General features: G+C 44.9%; 1 protein-coding gene across 1 annotated transcript; it reads left to right on the forward strand.

Annotated features, from left to right (window-relative positions):
* Positions 1-3,047: 3,047 nt before the first annotated feature.
* ENTPD6 (ectonucleoside triphosphate diphosphohydrolase 6) lies at positions 3,048-16,622 on the forward strand. Its single transcript, XM_010297637.2, has 13 exons — positions 3,048-3,412; positions 4,410-4,486; positions 5,261-5,404; positions 6,543-6,618; positions 8,015-8,050; positions 9,229-9,317; positions 10,686-10,765; positions 11,683-11,747; positions 12,090-12,191; positions 12,671-12,811; positions 13,706-13,762; positions 14,797-14,909; positions 15,168-16,622. Exons 1-13 carry the CDS (start codon positions 3,154-3,156, stop codon positions 15,255-15,257), a joined length of 1,329 nt encoding a protein of 442 aa, XP_010295939.2. The 5' UTR covers positions 3,048-3,153; the 3' UTR covers positions 15,258-16,622.
* Positions 16,623-16,875: the final 253 nt, after the last annotated feature.

A 16,875-nucleotide genomic window follows, 5' to 3' on the forward strand; every position in this document is an offset into this window, starting at 1 on the left:
AAAAAAACAACTTTACTTTCCAAACACTGCTACAATGAAGTCGTTTACTAGAGTAAATAACCCCCTGGGAGACCCTGCACTCATTCCTACAGCGAGGTCTTCAGCACATGGAGTTGAGGGAGCAAGTCTCGCCAGGAGGACGCGAGCCTCTCAGACACAGCCAAAGCCAACAGCCTCATGGCTCAGACCTGTGCTCTGCGTCTGATTTCCAAACATCAGCCTCGGTCTCTTTTCTTCATGCCTCCTGAGGATGCTCACGTGTCCTCACTCCCAAACTGCCTCTCATTCTTCCAGATTAGATGGAGCAGCAAGCTGCCACAGGAGTAATTTTAACTGGTGAAAGACAAAATTATCTAGAAGAGCCATTAAGGAAGTTACTCAAGCAGAAAAACTGCTAAAGGAACACAAGGTATGGAGGAAAAAAAAACAGAGCAGCTACTGGAGGGTGTCCTTTGCTTACATCTACCAATGCTTTCCGCCTCGGAGCTGGACCAAACCCGCAGGCACAGAGCTCTTGCCAGGGCTGGATCTCACCTGGGGAGCAGAAGGTGCCCAGCAGTAGCAGTCCTGCCGGCCATCTCTTGGGTGACCTTACCCCAGGGCTACAGGCCCCGGCCTGCTCCACAGCTGCCCTCTGCGGAGCAGCCTCTGCCCGGCACCTCCTCCCCGCTCCTTCTCTCACCTCGGGGGCTGTTTCCCTCACACCTTTTCCTCACACTCTCTAGCTCTGTGGCGTTTTGCCCGGTTTTAAGCACATTTTCCCCGGGGCGCCACCACTGAGGGGCTCCGCTTGGCCTTGCGGAGCAGCCCCGGCCTCTCCTCACGGCGCAACCCCCGCCACTATCGCCCCCGCCGGGGACCGGGCACCGGGCACAACCCTTCTGCGAGCGGGACGCGGACGCGGCGCAGCCCACCCGCACCGGCCCGCACCGCGCCTGCGCAGTGGGAGCGGCGGCCACCCGCGGGGCGGGGCAGCGGCGTCGCCATGGCTGGGCCGGCGGCAGCGTGAGTGCGGGTGGTGGGTCTGGCCAGGAGTTGTGCCGCGTACCGGCGGCCGTGGGCGCGGAGGGTGTGGGCACGGGGATCTGTGTGTGAGGGGTGCGCGGTGGTGGCGGGCGGGCGGGCGCCCGGCGGGTTGGGTTGGGCCGTGCCGTGCCGTGCCGTGCCGTGCCGTGCCGTGCCGTGCCGTCCGCGCTGAGAGGCCGTGCCGGGGCCGCGCAGGCCCGGGCTCCCCGCCGGCATGTGCCGCGGCGGGCACCGTCCCGGCACCCGGCTCTCGCAGGGTTCCTCGGCCGCGCAGGCGGAAAGCTTTGCCCTTGCAGCAAATCTCAGTGTCCCCCGATAAAGGCAGGGAAGAGTTAGTGCCGATTCTCTTCAGGAAAATGGGGTGGGGGGTTATGCTGGCAGACTGCTGCGCCTCCACCCCCCTCATCTTCCAGCCTCCCCTTTCCCGCGCCGGAGGCTTCTGTCTCCTCAAAGGATCGTCCAGTTCCTGCTGCTTTCCTCCCGTGACATGTTTGTAGTTCTCGTGTAGCTGCACTTGAGGCCTTTCTGGCACCAGGAAGATCAGAGTGATCACCCTGTATATGTGCAGTAATTGCCACCTACATCTTTGTCTTTTCTTTTTTTTTTTTTTTTTTTTTTTTTGCAATGCCATCTCCCTAATTTCTGTTTCATGACAGCCTAGAGTTCCTTTATCCATATGTTGATCTATTCTTCATGTGTATTCGTGGCTGTGGTTTTGCTTTTCTCCATTTTTATAAAATTTTGTCTTACCTGGTTTTGCCAATATACCATAATCACCTTGAATATAAATTCCTCCCCCTCACTCCCTCTGTACATCTCCTGAATTTGTATCATCAACAGATTGCATATGTGTCAAAACCCTGCTTAAGTCATCTTCATCAACTGGTTTGCTTTCTCTTCTTCATTACACTATCAAAAAAAAGAAAGGTATAATGTAATTTGTTCCCTGTAAATCACCACTGACTGTTTTTTTAATCATCTGGATGATGTCATGTGGGTGCTTGTAGATGTCTTGCGTTGTGCTTTGCTGTGGTTTCTTTCCTGGTATTGGAGCTGGGGTGGGGGCAGCACTCTGATTCCCTGGATCTTCCTTCTTGCCTTTTAAACACTGATTTTAAATTGTCATTGTCCAGTCTTCTGGAACGTCATTCACCATCCAGGAACTAACAAAGATAACTGCAAATGATTTGGGTTGCCCAGAGAGGTTGTGGGACCTCCATCCTTGGAGGTTTTCAAGATGCATTTGGATAGAGCCCTGAGCAACATGGTGGGTCCCCATAGCTGCCAATGCCTTGAGCGGGAGGTTGGATGAGAGAGCTCTTGAGGTCACTTCCCACCTCAGTTACTGTATTTAGTTTTTCTGAGCTCTCCTTCCTTCTTAGGCCTCAGTAGCAATGGGGAAAAGAAGATTTATGTAACTTCATGTCTTAAAATTAGCTGTAGATCTCAGTAACGTGCTGAAGGAGGATGGATATGTTCTTTCCGAACTGTTGGGACAGTCATGTGTGGTCTCATAGGCATGCAGCAGCCATGGAGGCATTTGATGGTTAGGACAAGCAACATGGGGGGAGAGGGATTTTGCTGCTAGGTCTGGTTTTACAAGGGATTCATGGGTGAATCCCAGCTTTTTGAATGCAGGATTCTACACTATCCTGCTGGAATAAATTTAACTTGCATTTAACTGCAAGTTTCCCTGGGATAGTTAAGATAGATTTGAACACTGAAGACCGTAGCTGATAGCTCAGTCTTACTCCAAATGCTGAAGGAGCTGCAGGCTTAAATCCTTTTACTTGCCAGCAGTGATCTGTTGCTCCCTGCATGTAAGTTTTTTTACCAGGCTGTTTGGTGCAGTGACTTACTGCTTACTCTGACTATTGTGCCCAACTTTCTTATCACAGATCTAAACCAACTAACAGTTACGTATTTAACTAATGCTCAAGTCAAGTTTACTCCTGTAAGTCCCTTATCAAACATCCATCATACTCTTAGATCCTTTCAGCAAGTTTAGAAAATGGAACATATCTTTTCTTTTCTGTTGGATATAGGAGTGATGTGGGAACCACCCGTTCTGTGTGAAAGACAAGAAAGAAAACATTTGATGAAGGGAAGAAACCAAACATCTAATAAATGGAAGCCATGAAGATATCAAAGCGGTTCTTCGCTTTTGGGATTTTGGCATGCATAGCTATTTATGTTGCATACATAAAATGGCACTTGGATTCCAAACCAGTTGTGGTATCAACAGAAGGAGTTGCTGAAAGCAGAGGAGAAAAACTGAACCATCAGGCACTGACCACAGATCTCTCGGTTTTTTATGGAATTATGTTTGACGCAGGCAGCACAGGAACTCGTGTCCATATTTTTAAATTTACACAGCAGCCAAAAGGTATGGCCTTCTCATTGCATGATAGACTAATTCTTCCATAACATATGGAGCAGATTATTGATGATTCTTTTCTAGGGATTACTTGAACAAACTTCAGCTCTTTCTAGGGAGCCGTCAGGAAGTATATTATGATTCAAGCATGTGGGTTTGGATGAAATTACAAAAACATGGAACAAGGAGAAAATGCTGTAAGGTCAGAATGTGAACTAAATAGCAGCTATACCTTTAGAATGGTGCCTTGAAGAGGAGCAGTTTTTCATCACACTGCTTGGTAGAAGAGAGGATTGTAAGTTCAAAGTGCCTTATTCCCCCAAATTTTCACCATGAGGTTGTTGGCTGTTTCCAGTTCCTGGCAGCAAGCTGCTTCTCTCTGCATTGTCTGGTTTAGTGCATCCTTGGCTTCAGCGTTGGATTTAAATTGGAGAACTTCACTGTTTGATTAAAATTGCTGTGTCTTGCATCTGGACAGAAAGTATTGCTGAGAAGCAAGACAGAAGTGTACCAAAAAGCTCCAGTTTTCCTCTGGAGTTGTAAGCTTCATTTGTTTAAGTGTTGTCGGCTTCTGTTTGTGAAACTCTTAAAAATGCAAGAACCGTTGTGGATGTTGTTAGTAGGTGATCTGAGGATGCTTTTGAGGATTAGCAGTGTCGTGTATGGTGTGATTGGCCTGTGGGAAGCACCTTAGGTTTGCAGAATGGGCTAGCGTAAGGCTCAACCACCAAAGGTGTTGAACAACAGTCCATGTGCATGAAAATTATGTGCATAGTGGACACCAGCACCTGAAAAACAATCATGACTTTTAAAAATGGTTTTCTCGGGAGCTAATTCCATAGCAAGGGCTGTATTTAAAGTTTGGGTGGCTGTTGATGGTTCATTAGACAGAAGCTTCAGTTGACTTCCATTAACACATAATGATGTAATTTGTAAAATTATTTTCTTTTTGTGTATGCAAAATTATTTACACCATTACTTATTTTGGAATACTGCTTTTGAACAGAGACTCCCAAATTAACCCATGAGACGTTTAAAGCACTGAAGCCAGGTCTATCCGCATATGCAGATGATGTCGAAAAGGTAATTTTTGTTTCTGTTACTGTAAAAGTACGTGCACCAAAACCTCCTGTTCTTGATACACCCTGCAAATCACATCTTGCTGTGGTACAGTATGCTGAACTGTCTCAGGAACAGTGTCAGGGAAGTGTCTCCAAATGATACAAGCTCACAGTAAAAGTTGGTTAACACGCAGAGGTGCAAGGAACAGAATGCATCTAGTTCTGCTCAGTGATGTTGTTAATTAAGCACAGTGGATGTTTTTCCTGTCTCTGCCTTAAGAATTTTGATGCACTTAAGAACATGACAAAAGAGCTGTGTTGAATTGGAGCAGAGTCTTCTCCAAAAGTGACTGGAATTGGATTCTCAGGGAAATAGTCTGAAAAACAGGCCAAGTACTAAGTGACTTCTCTCCCATCTCCCTTACCTTCTGGCTTGCAGGGATTTAGGGATTTCCTGAGCCAGACTTACACCCAGCTCATAGTGTTTTAATGGCTCCAAAGGCCTTTTTTTTTTTCCAAGGATTTGTCATCATACTGCCTTTTGTAGCCAAAACATTCAGTGGCAGAGAGTTCTATGTCACTATTTGAAAAAGTGATTCTTCCTGTTTGTTTTTGACCTGTTGCTGGATAATCCCCATTAATTCCATCAGGTCTCACGCTAACCACTTGTCGTATTCACTTGTCTCTGTTCCACATTTACAGTGAATCATACCTCTGATCACCCTCTTGCCCTTCCAAGAAAGGCAAATCTAACAAGTTTGTAAGATGCTGGTTTTTGTTCTTTCTCTGCTCACAGAGTGGCCAGGGAATAAAAGAGCTTCTGGAGGTGGCAAAGAAGGAAGTTCCTATGGAGCTGTGGAAGTTTACTCCTCTGGTCCTGAAAGCCACAGCTGGCCTACGGTTGCTGCCAGGAGAGAAAGCTCAGAAGTTACTGGATAAGGTACTATTTCTTGTCTTTCAGTTTGCTTTCCAGAAATTTTATAGCAAAATTTGGACCCTTCTGTGTGGTCCTTTATCTTCATGTACGTGAGCCATGCCTGTCATCTAACCCTGAAAGCAGTGCAGAGCCGCCTGATCTCACATGGGGGGAGAAATTGTGTGAGTACAAGCACAGAGGAACGATGACAGCTTCAAATAAGCCTGGAGATGATGTATAACATACCACAACAAGTGTAATGAGATACACCTAACAGTCACCACAGGATTGTTCTTACTGGGCATGTTTGTTGGTGGTTTTGATCATGCTATTTTGAGAAAAACACTCTGCTATTTGATTGGTCATGTTATCACCCTGCTGCTGCAAGGTTGCTCCTTTCTATTGATTGAAAATAATGTAAATGGTATTTATAGGCATGTAAAATATGTTTAATATTTTAAAATATTATAAAAATAAACAAAATATTATGTTCTAGACTTTACAGCTGCAGGAAAAATTTATTAAGCGTGCACTAAGTGTACTCTTTTTCTGAGCCATAATTGGAAGGAAGATACGTGGTGTGGTTGAAACCGATGTTGGTATTGTTCTCTGCTGCCTGCAAGCGGGCCCATTCTTTTCCACACTGAATTTCAGCTGAAACTGCTGCAGTTGTTACTTTAGAGGGCTCTGGAAACCTAGGGCTTTGCTGCCTCATGTAGGGTGTAGTGTAGAGGACATCTGACGGCCAACACGCTCCTGTTAAAAATGCCATTCCCTGGGGCATTCCTGAAAGCCAGGGTGTCCGTCTCCTGCCTCTCCCGTGCATATATAATACTGTGAGTCGCCAGTTGCAGCAGAGTAAACTGGGTTCCCTTCCCTACCCATGTCCATCCCTTGTTAATGGCATTTCCGAGCAATCTTCATGCTTGAAAACCCACACGTCCATCCGTGTCTCTGCACCAAACTGCAGAGCCAGTGTGTGAATTGCTGTCCTTTTATAGCAGAGTGCAGGCTGATGCTTGAACTTCAAACAAAGTGGTGAGCAGCAGTCAGGATCTGGCCCAAGAAAAGGAGAAGTTGTGTAAAACTGGAATTTTAAAAAAACCCTTGCTTTCCAGCTGTAAAAAGATTTCTCTGAGTGTAGCTTTTATTCAAACTACAGGTGAAGGAGATTTTTCAAGCCTCCCCCTTCTTTGTGAGGGACAACTGCGTGTCAATAATGAATGGAAGCGACGAAGGTAGGCTGACTTGTGGTGACCCTTTCTGCAATCCTGGAGATTCCTGCTGCACTGTGACAAGTCCCCACTCACTGTAGTGGGAACCCATGAGCAGCAGGTTTGACACAGTTTTTATCCTGCCTCAGGCAGTGCTATGTTTTCCAATTTAAAGTCCTGAACTCTGTCCTGATTTTCAAAGCTCTGAGTGGTGTGCTAGATCTAATGAGTGTGATTGTGAATTCAATCTGAAAAAATGTTATATAGAGAAGAAAATACGTGCTGAAGTAAGTTGATGTTCATCAAAAAATGCTGAGAACTGAACCTAGAGTCAGTCTTGATTTTAAATAATTTGAAGAAACATGTCTAAATTCTAAGTAACTGAGTGTTTTCAATGTGCTTTAAATCTGCTTAGAAACCAGACTTTAAAATAGCTGAAGCTGTTTGGAGCTGTTTATGAGTTTCTTTTTTTACTACTTAATGGAAGAAAGACATTGTAATTCTTTTTGTTTTGTTTTAAGATCATTAATAGCAGTGACAGTCTTGGTTCAGCCAAAGGTTGAACTGGACCATGTTCCCTAGCATGTCTTGAGTTTTAACCACATGGATAAATATTTGAATTTGTTAACATAAAGCCCACTAATTCATCTAATTTATGGAGTAAAGGTTTATAAAACAAGGAAGAGGACAGAAACAGTGTGGCTCACAAAAATGTTTAGAGGAAAATAAGAAAAATTAGAACACTGAAGAGATGAAAATTCTTGGTATTCAAAAGGAAAGTCTAGTGCCTGACATTGAGCAAAAGCCCTACTAGTGGAAGATTTCCTAGAAAATTAACAATGTGAGTGTCAGTCATTTCCTTATCTTTTAGCTAAGGACAAGCCTTTGTGACTTCTCACCTAAGTTTTTGACCTGTGAAATACAGAGTTCTTCAGGCATTTCATGTATGGGGCTTCTCTTCCAAGTATCACATAAGCTCTGGTATAGAAGAGCATTCTCTTTGTTCAAGGCATCTAATCTTGGGTTTTGACAGCATTGACAGTTGTAGAAACACTGGCTTTGGGGCAAGGTGGGTCAAGGGAGCTCAGCCGAGCCAGTCCTATTCACCTTTCTTGAAGGTCCTTGCATAGCTCTCAGCTAGACATGCTTTGGAGACTTCGTATCAGAATTCCTCCATTTTTGAAAGGGGGATAGTGGTGGTCTCTGGTGTCTCTCTTGTTGGATGACAGGCTGTGATTTGTGTATTATTTTGGTTAGATGGTGCAGTTAAACTGCTTGAGAAAACTTGAAAATGCCTCCAGCTAAACAGATCCTAAAGCAGGAAGACCTTTTGGTACGGCTTGCCTTATTTGTTACTGTTGTTAGATAAAATGAAATGGTATCATCTAACAGTGCGTCTTCTGAAACTTTTCCTTATTAGGTATTTCAGCCTGGATCACAATAAATTTTTTAACAGGTATGTATACATGAGCATGTGCATAAAGATATGACCAATGCTGTGAAATTCATACTGTTTTCTGTCCCTGCATGGGATTTGCTCATTCATTGGGGTGGAATGGGAGAAAGAAGAATCTGGAAATAAGTCAGCAGTTGTTTTTGGCCTGGCCTATTTAAGTCATTAGGATTTTGGCCATTTATTTGACAGAGTGAGGAGTTTAATCCCTTTTCCTAGATGTTTAATATAGCTTTTCTGTCAATTCCTTGTAGGGTACCAGAGCATTTTATTCCTTTTTAGAGTCTGCTACTAGCTCTGGCTAAATTTTTAATACAGATGTTCTAGATGTGCTTGGCAGCTGCACAGAGTGAAAGAAAGTGCTGGGCTACTTCCTCACAGATTTATAACATAGAAATACCACAAGTGTTTACACTGCTGAGTTAGAAAAGGGTAGCTGAAGAGTAAAGAAAAAACTAAGCTGAAGCCCTCTCTGACAGTAATTAAAGCAGTCTGCTGTCCAAGCACTCTGCTCAGCACACACAGTGTGTGGAGCAATATGACAAGTGCTCTAAAGCTTTTTATGCTCACAGGAAATACCAGAAAGGTCAGAGATCTTCAAACATGAGCTATTGTGAGGTATAGCGAGGTACTTGGCACAAACTAGTCTTGTCACAAAGGTGTATTTGAAGAATCCAAACGGAGAAGAACTGTATTTAAATGAGAAGAAAGATCTGGGCTGGCAGCAGGAAGAATTCCAAGACAGCTGAGTCTCTTAGGCCAGCTCTTTTCAGTTTGTCATCCCCTTGGCCATAGGAATCTGCAAAATATCACTAAGGGATCAGGGAGAGATGGCCAAGAAAACCACATTCCTCTGTGTTACAAAGTGGTTACCAGAGTAGAGTTTGCAAAAGGGTCCTTGCATCCACTGGAAAATGTTTAGGAATCTAGTAACCAAAGCTGCTGTAATTAGGACATGAACAGCCACCAGAGAAATAAGAGAAACTCTGTCACTTGAAGATTTTCAGGTCACCCTGATAAAGCCAAAATAAGTGCCCAGTAGATGACAGTATAATTTAGTCTGGAAACTGACAGATGGACTTAGATTGTCCTCTTTCTGTACTACTCTACTTCTGGTTTTATTCCTAGCCAGTTTCTCACAGCACCCATCATGGCTTTCTCTGTTCTGTCACACATTTCAGGTAGCCTAGATGATCAGCAGAAGAGAAGTGTAGGGATGCTTGATTTGGGTGGTGGATCAACACAGATCACCTTCCTTCCCCGCACCGAGGTAATGTGAACATGCATGTTGTTGGGAAATGCTGGTGCAGAAATCAGTAACTGCTCAGATTTGTTTCCCTTGGAGACAGACCAAGAGTTGGTCAGTGTGACACGAAGCCATGATACTGACAGAAAAACCGAGGTCACTTGGTCACATCTGCCTTGTTGTAGTCAGTCTCGGAGGTATTCCCAACTCTTCGTCAGTCCTCTTACTCCAGCTCTGTGAGTCGGTGGTGCATGTGGAGAATCTGCCAGGGCTGCTTTATTTTGGGGAAAATGCAGTGTTCGCCCGAGAGCCTTAATCCTTGGCTCTCAGTTTGTGCTGCTTATAATAAAGAACTCAAAGGCAATGCTGTTAATGAGTTCAAGTCCAACATTTGGCCTATATTGGGTTTTAAGAACACAATACCACGCCTTCTCAAATCCTTCTTTCTGGTTTTCCTGAGTTCACTCGGTTGCAAATGAATGCTGAGAGCAACTGTTATTATGCAGTAAAAAATACGTGCTGATGTTTGTCTTTTCAGCTTCCTGTTGCGGCATTTTTATAGGTGTTCTGTGAGCTGGAAGCCCCGTGGATGTGGAGTCATAAGGCTCTGGCCTGAGCAGAGATACTGTTCCTCGTAAAGCTGCACATAAGCAGAGGGTTGGGATGCTGTATCTAGTGTCCCAGCCTGGGCTAATCAGACACTGTGCTCTCACAGCAGAATTATGAGGGATGTGAAGAGTCCAGGATGTGGAAATTCTGCACTTAGAGATGGTGTTAAGATATGAGCAGCATGAATAGCATCGTGGCCTGAGCTTTGTTCCCCACGAACGCGCTAGTGGTGCTGGTGCACTTGGGGAGGATGCTGCACAGTGCTTTACATAATTACCCTTTTATTTCTTCAGACCACAGGCTGGTCCTCACTCTGTTCCTTGGCAGGCACGGGGATGTCCTTTTCCTCTGGCTTGTGGAAGTTCACAGCTGAATTCACTTGAGTAGGAAGTTAATGTGTGCCTGGTTTTCATAATATTTTGCACAGTTTTCCCTAGTAGAGATCATATGAAGAGGCAGTTGCTGTAGCCTCTTGACAAAAGCAGTTAAGAGCTGGAATAAGGATTCCTTTTGAATTAAAATAATTCTTTTATACACCAATTTGGTGTGGATACAAATAGAAATGTAATCAGTTTAGGCTCTGCCATGTGAAGACACTATTTTAGCTCCAGGTTTTGTGGTTGTCTTGTGTGTCAGTGGTCAAATCAAAATACTTGCAAATTCATTTCTCTCTGAACTATGCTAGGATTGTTTCACATTTTTCCTAATGTTTTGGAAGACCGTATTGTTGATGTTTGCTGTGCCTGGCAGAAACCTTGCAGTGACATCTTTTTCTCCCTCCAGGCAACTCTCCAGACATCACCAGCTGGCCACACAACTTCATTTCAGATGTTTAACAACACCTACAATCTGTATTCGTACAGGTTAGTTGTGGGAAAGAGAGCACACTGTACAGACAGAAGCTTTCTATGAAGCCAGTGAGATATAGGTGTTTTGCCGAAGTGGGGTCTTTGCACGTGAGTGCTGGGATGAAGCAGAGAAACCTGAGCCATGTCATTGTGGTGGATTGACTGTGGCTGCCCTCCAGGTGCCCACCAAGCTGCTCTATCACTCCCCCTCCATCAACAGGACAGGAGGAAGAAAATAGAACAAAAAGCTTGTGAGTCAAGATAAAGACAGGGAAGTCACTTACCACTTACCGTCATGGGCAAAACAGACTCGACTTAAGGAAGTTAATTTAATTTATTGCCAATTAAATGGTAAGATAGTGAGAAATAAGAACAAAATAAAAACACCTCCCCTCCACCTCTCCCTTCTTTCCAAGCTCAGCTTCGCTCCCAACTGTTCTACCTCCTCACCCCCAAGCGGCGCAGGGGGATGGAGAATGGGGCTTGCGATCAGTTCATAGTGCTTTGTCTCTGCTGCTCCTTCCTCCTCGCTGTCTTCCCCTGCTCCCAGTGTTTTGGGCAGAGGGAAGCAGCTTCTTCCCAACGGTGTTTACTGTGGGGTGTGTTTGGGCCCAAAAGGAGTCAGTTCTGTATGTTAGAGGCAGCGCTGCATTTGAGGAGGGTAGAAGAAAGGATGCCTTCAGCATTCCCAGTTCTTCAAGAGCCAGATTACAGTTGACAGCTATTGCCTGTGCTTTTTTCAGAGATTGTCCTTCTGGATAAGGGTAATATGAGAGTGGGTGGTCACACCGTTCCCCTTACGTACGTTAGCTGCTGACTCGAGCCGTTTTGCTGGGACCATGTAGAGGAGACTGGCGTGTCCCAGCGAAGGTGTCAGTGGAGTGTCAGAGGAAGGATGTTTGTTGTTCACAGAGGCTTTTATCCCTTTGCAGTTACCTGGGACTCGGGCTGATGTCAGCAAGGCTCGCCATTTTAGGAGGAGTTGAGGGAAAACCCTGTAAGTTATGGGCACTCCTCAAGTCTTGGCATACTCTGAGCATAGACTATGTAGCCCTGTTGTGGGGGGAGGAGTTGTCTGTCCCCTTCCCGCTGGGCTCAAGGTTCCTGAGTGGTATGTGGAGTCCTGTCACCATGGCTAGGTGCATTTGAGACAAATGCAAGAGGTGACATTGCTAGGTCCCAGGAGACCTGGATTCTTACCAACCCTGTGGGGCCATGACTGGGGCTTGGAGGTGCCTTGCTGAGGCTGTGGGACAGTATGGAGCAGGGCTGGGGGTAAGGGATCTGAAATTAACCCCTTATGGTTTTCCCTAAGGTGGCTTTTGTTTTACTTCTGCAGTAGGAGAAGGGGAGGAATTGATCAGCCCTTGTTTACCACCTGGTTTCATATCTGAATGGCAACATGCTGAGATAGTGTACAAAATCAAAGGACAGAAGGCAGGTATAGTGATTTATCACTCTTCCTATCTAGGCCAGCATGCTATTAGCAGAGTAAATGATATACTCTCAGCCTCTTGGAAAGACATTGGAGTCTCTGTTTACTGTTCTGTCTGCCTCCTCTTGACGTGCTGTTAAAGAGATTCTGCAGCTCTTTCCTCTTCTGCCATGGTGTGTCTGTCCAGTCAATAAAGCTGTTAGTAGTAATGCAGATGGAGTTGAGCAATCCCCTAACAGGTCTTTCAGAATCCTTCTGCCTGAAATTATAAATATCTGATCTATTGCATACTCAGTCCCAATCTGAGGATGGTAAATGTTGCCCCTGGAAGAAGATGCAGATTTCAGTTCTCTGTGAAGAGCTTGTAAGAATTTACAAAGTGCTGTTTTGCAAAAAGGAGCCTGTTTCCTGTCAGATCCTAAATAAATTCTATGTATATTTAACTCTCTGCCTATAATAGGCTGAGTTTCTTTGCCTTCTTTTAGGTGAGCCTCTGTACGAGTCTTGTTCTAACAAAGTGGCAAAGATGCTCTATAAAAAAGTGCATAAAGCTGAGGAAGTGAAGGACTTGGATTTTTACGCTTTCTCTTACTACTATGACCGTGCAGCAGAGGTTGGTCTCATCGGTAGGTTTGCTCCTGTTTTCATTTCATTTTAATTGATAAGTTGTGGAAGGAATGGTAACACATATACACATCAGGACGCTTTGCTAAACTGTCATGGAACTTAGTCTTCTGTTACACTGCTGCGCAGCATTGGTCTCGACTGGATATTGAACACTGAGGAATTTCTATAGAGAAGGGAGTGGGGTTGTGAAATGGGACCTGCAACTTCTGGTAACAGTTTTTAAACAAACTGCCTGTGTTTCAGAAATTGTTGGTGTCTGATTAACTCTACAATCCAAAATAGAAAAAAGCCCTCATAATGATAAATAAATTTCTTGGGCAAATCAGACTTGTGATCTTGGGCTGTGTGTTTTGCTTTGCTAACCTTTTTAGATGGAATGAAGATTTTCAGGTAATTCCGCATGTATTCAGAGTGCATCCCATCTCCTTTCCAGCGGTATGCTGGTGCACGGAAGGCCATTGTGTTCAGTTGCAGAAAGCAGATGATGAGATCTCAAGCTAGTATGGACAAACATAACCCCCTCCTCAGCCACTTTGTTTTACAAATAATTTCAGATTTAATATGTTGGAGAGCACTACTGCCCTGTCAGGTCTGGTCAAAGGCATTAACTGTGTTCAGGCATCACAGGGCAGGGCAGCACCGACATGGGGACAAGGTGAGAGAGTCTGTAAACTGTATTTCTTTAGGAAACAAAGCTAAAAGTTCTTCATAAAATGAGGCTTTTCCATCTACATTAAGAATCTTTTAAAGGTAGTTTTACCTTTAAAGCAAGTGTGAGTTTTGTCATTGATTTCAGTGGCTCAAGGTTTGATTTCCAAACAACTTTCATGACTTGAATCTACAATTGCCTTTACACAAAAACCATAAAAGACCATGGATTTTTTTTCTTTTAGATAAAGAAAAAGGAGGAAGCTTAACTGTTGGTGACTTTGAAATTGCAGCTAAATATGGTGAGTAAAATACAATCAAATACACATTAGTAATTGTGTTTAAATTCATCCCACGTGGCGAATGTATGACATGCTAAGAAGCCTGCTTTTTTGTTTTAAGTAAATAGTGAGTTCTCCATAGCATCTCAACAACATTTCTGCTTATTTCTGAAAATCTCAACTATTTTTATGTTAATTCTTGCTTTTGCAGCCCACATAAGGCATATCTTGTAATGTTTGTGTTTCAAAACTCTCTCAAGAATTATTAAAAAACTTGCCAGTTGTCCTGAAACCATGCTTTCAAAATAGATGTGGAGGTTCTCATCCTGTTAGCATAACCTGTTCTAATCTGGTTTAGTTTTTCTTTTTGTCTCAACATTTGTTCATATGCTTGATTGTTAATCGGAAAAGGGGAAAAACCGGTTCATAGCTTTTCGCTTCAGCAGCTGCAGAGAGAACTGTCTACACAGATTTACAAATGTAAACATTCTTTTCTTAATACCACAAACTCAGGCTTTGATCAAACTGACATGGGTCTTTTTGGCAAACTTTATGAGTGACTGAACAATTGTTGCAGTTCTCATTTCTGGGCTACCATTTGTGTAATTCATCCTGAGAAAGGAAGTAGGTTTTATTTTGGTTTTGTCTTTTCTTTTTTTCTGTTGTCTTTTTCTTTTTCCCTTTGTTTTTGTCAACATCTGTTGAGTGTTTATGCTCGAGAAATGTAATGCACCTGAGGTTGCTCAGATTTTTAAAGGCTTGAGGAAGATAGAAGAAAGGTTGGAGGGCCTTTTCATCCTTTCATGGAGAGGTATGAGAAGCTCAGCTGTCTTAGGGGAGAGACAGAATGCCTTGATTTTCCTTCCGGTGGTGCCAAAGCTTTTCTGCTTCTGCTGATGTGCGCATGTCATTTCAACCCCATTGTAACAGGTTCCATCATTGCACAACTCAACTGACGAGGCGTTTTATGGATTCATGTGAGGCTTTTTGAAGCTGGGCTGATGCTAGGCCTGAGCCTGCAGTGCGCATTCGGACACTGTTTTCTTTCTCCGTAGTATGTAAGACCATGGAAATCAGCCCTGGAAGCAGCCCTTTCCTCTGCATGGACCTCACGTACATCACATCCCTCCTGCAAGAACTGGGCTTCCCAAGGAGCCAAGTCTTTAAGGTGACGCACACAAGGGATTGCTGGGGAGGGTGGGCAGGAGGGTGCCGAGGCGTTAGTCAGTACACTCAGTCCTTGATTTGCCTTCTGGCTACAACACACGCTCTGCAATTGGGGCGTGGAGGCACACTGTCCCCACGATGGTGATAAACGGTTATAATAACCTTCAGCACTGTATTCACCTTGCATGCTTCTCCTTCTCCAAAGAATTGTGTTTTAAAAAGAGTGTTTTAACTTGTGTGGTTTGGGTTTTTTTCCCAGCTTGCCCGGAAAATTGACAATGTTGAAACGAGCTGGGCATTGGGAGCCACTTTTCATTACATCGACTCACTCAATAGACTCCAGTACTAAAGCTCTTTGAAGATGACTTTTAGGAATCTCAGTTTTTGGAAGCCCAACACGGGAGAATCTGTTGAAGGGCCTGCTTTTGGCCTCTGGAGTCCTTTGGGAGGTCATCATAAATTAGGCCCCTTTCCTCCCACCCCCTTCCAAGTCCCTTCCATCCCTAGCTCTTTTTTCACAGTGCAGAGTGCAGTATCTAAAGAATAAGCCTTGATTTGACAGCATCTGCAGTCAACTTGTTGTAAAACTTGATCATTGTTGAAGGAAAACCAGGACTCTGCAGGACATCTATAATCTCTATGAGAAAAACACACCTTTTTGAAACTTGCCTGTACTATTTGCTTATACTGTACTGAAGTCGCTGTAGGAAATGGTCACTCCAGAAGGAACTCTTTACCATCCTGATTTCAGGGTGGTTTTCCCTGTTTGTCAGCAGTTTTCAGTGATGATTATTTTTATTTTACTACTACTGTGTTTGAAGGTGAACTTGTGTGTGTGCGCGTCCAAAGACAGTGCATTTACACAGATGTGCTGCTGACATGCAGCAGCCTTGAAATGCGGCGTGGAAGTCTCGTCTCTGCTTTCCACTTGCTGAACTAGCAAAGCTCAGGAGCACTCTAGAAACTGGATATGGACTGAGAGGCATGAATCAGAGCCTACATGCCCTGTAGGGCTAAAGCCTACAGCCTAATGTTGGTTCCCTGGCTGTTGGGAGATGGATGGTGGAAGACAACATCAGGTTTGCTGGATCTAGATAAGCAAGGCCTAAGAGTTGGGTACAGGGCTAATGATGGATTTCACTGTTCTAGAGTCGGTCAGGGTAAGATCGATGAACAAGGCGCAGCCACAAAAATAAACCCCGAGCACAGCTTATCGGACCTCACGGACATTTGTGCCTTGGCAAGGTTGATGCAGGGCCTGGGATGAATGCATTTACATGGTGTTTTAGGTGCCACTTCCTGCAGATGCATCTCACTTTGATAAATGAATGTTTTGTGGTTGCACTGAGCCGTGGCAGGGTAGCTGCAATGCACCACTCCAACAGTGTCCTGTACGCGGGCTGGAAGTGATCTCGGAGGCAGCAGGAGCTGAAGAGGACGTGCTGTGCTGTTTGTAATCTAACTGTGAAATTGTGTTGTATTTGTATGGATGTTTAGAGCAGACCTGAGTGGTCTTTTGGGGGTGCGAAAGGGCCCAGCCTCCCCGAGAGCCAGCAGTGCGTGCCCTGACCTGTGGGCTCGTAGCCACAGCCTCGTCCTTCCCTGGGGCAGCAAGATGTGGTACAGTGGCGTGGCTGCTGGCTCTGCAGCTGAGTGTACAGGGGACACCTGAACCCCACCGTACTGACAATAAAACCCCAATTTAAAATGAAAACGTGGTGGTGGTGTTTAGTGCCTGAGCCTGCAGGGCGGGTGTGTTGAGAAATGAGTGGCCTGATGCCATCGCTGTCCCCTCAAGCCTTTCCCATCGCCTCACACCATCATAGCCCCCCCTCATGCCATCCCTGTCCCCTCACGCCATCGCAGCCCCCTGTGCCACCCCCGTCCCCACACGCCATCCCAGTCCCTACGCACCCCTGTCCCCATCAGCCCTCCGCCACCCCGGGCCAGGGGTGAGGGACCGGCGG

Source organism: Balearica regulorum, chromosome 3 (assembly GCF_011004875.1).
Source record: "Balearica regulorum gibbericeps isolate bBalReg1 chromosome 3, bBalReg1.pri, whole genome shotgun sequence".
NCBI lineage: Eukaryota > Metazoa > Chordata > Aves > Gruiformes > Gruidae > Balearica > Balearica regulorum.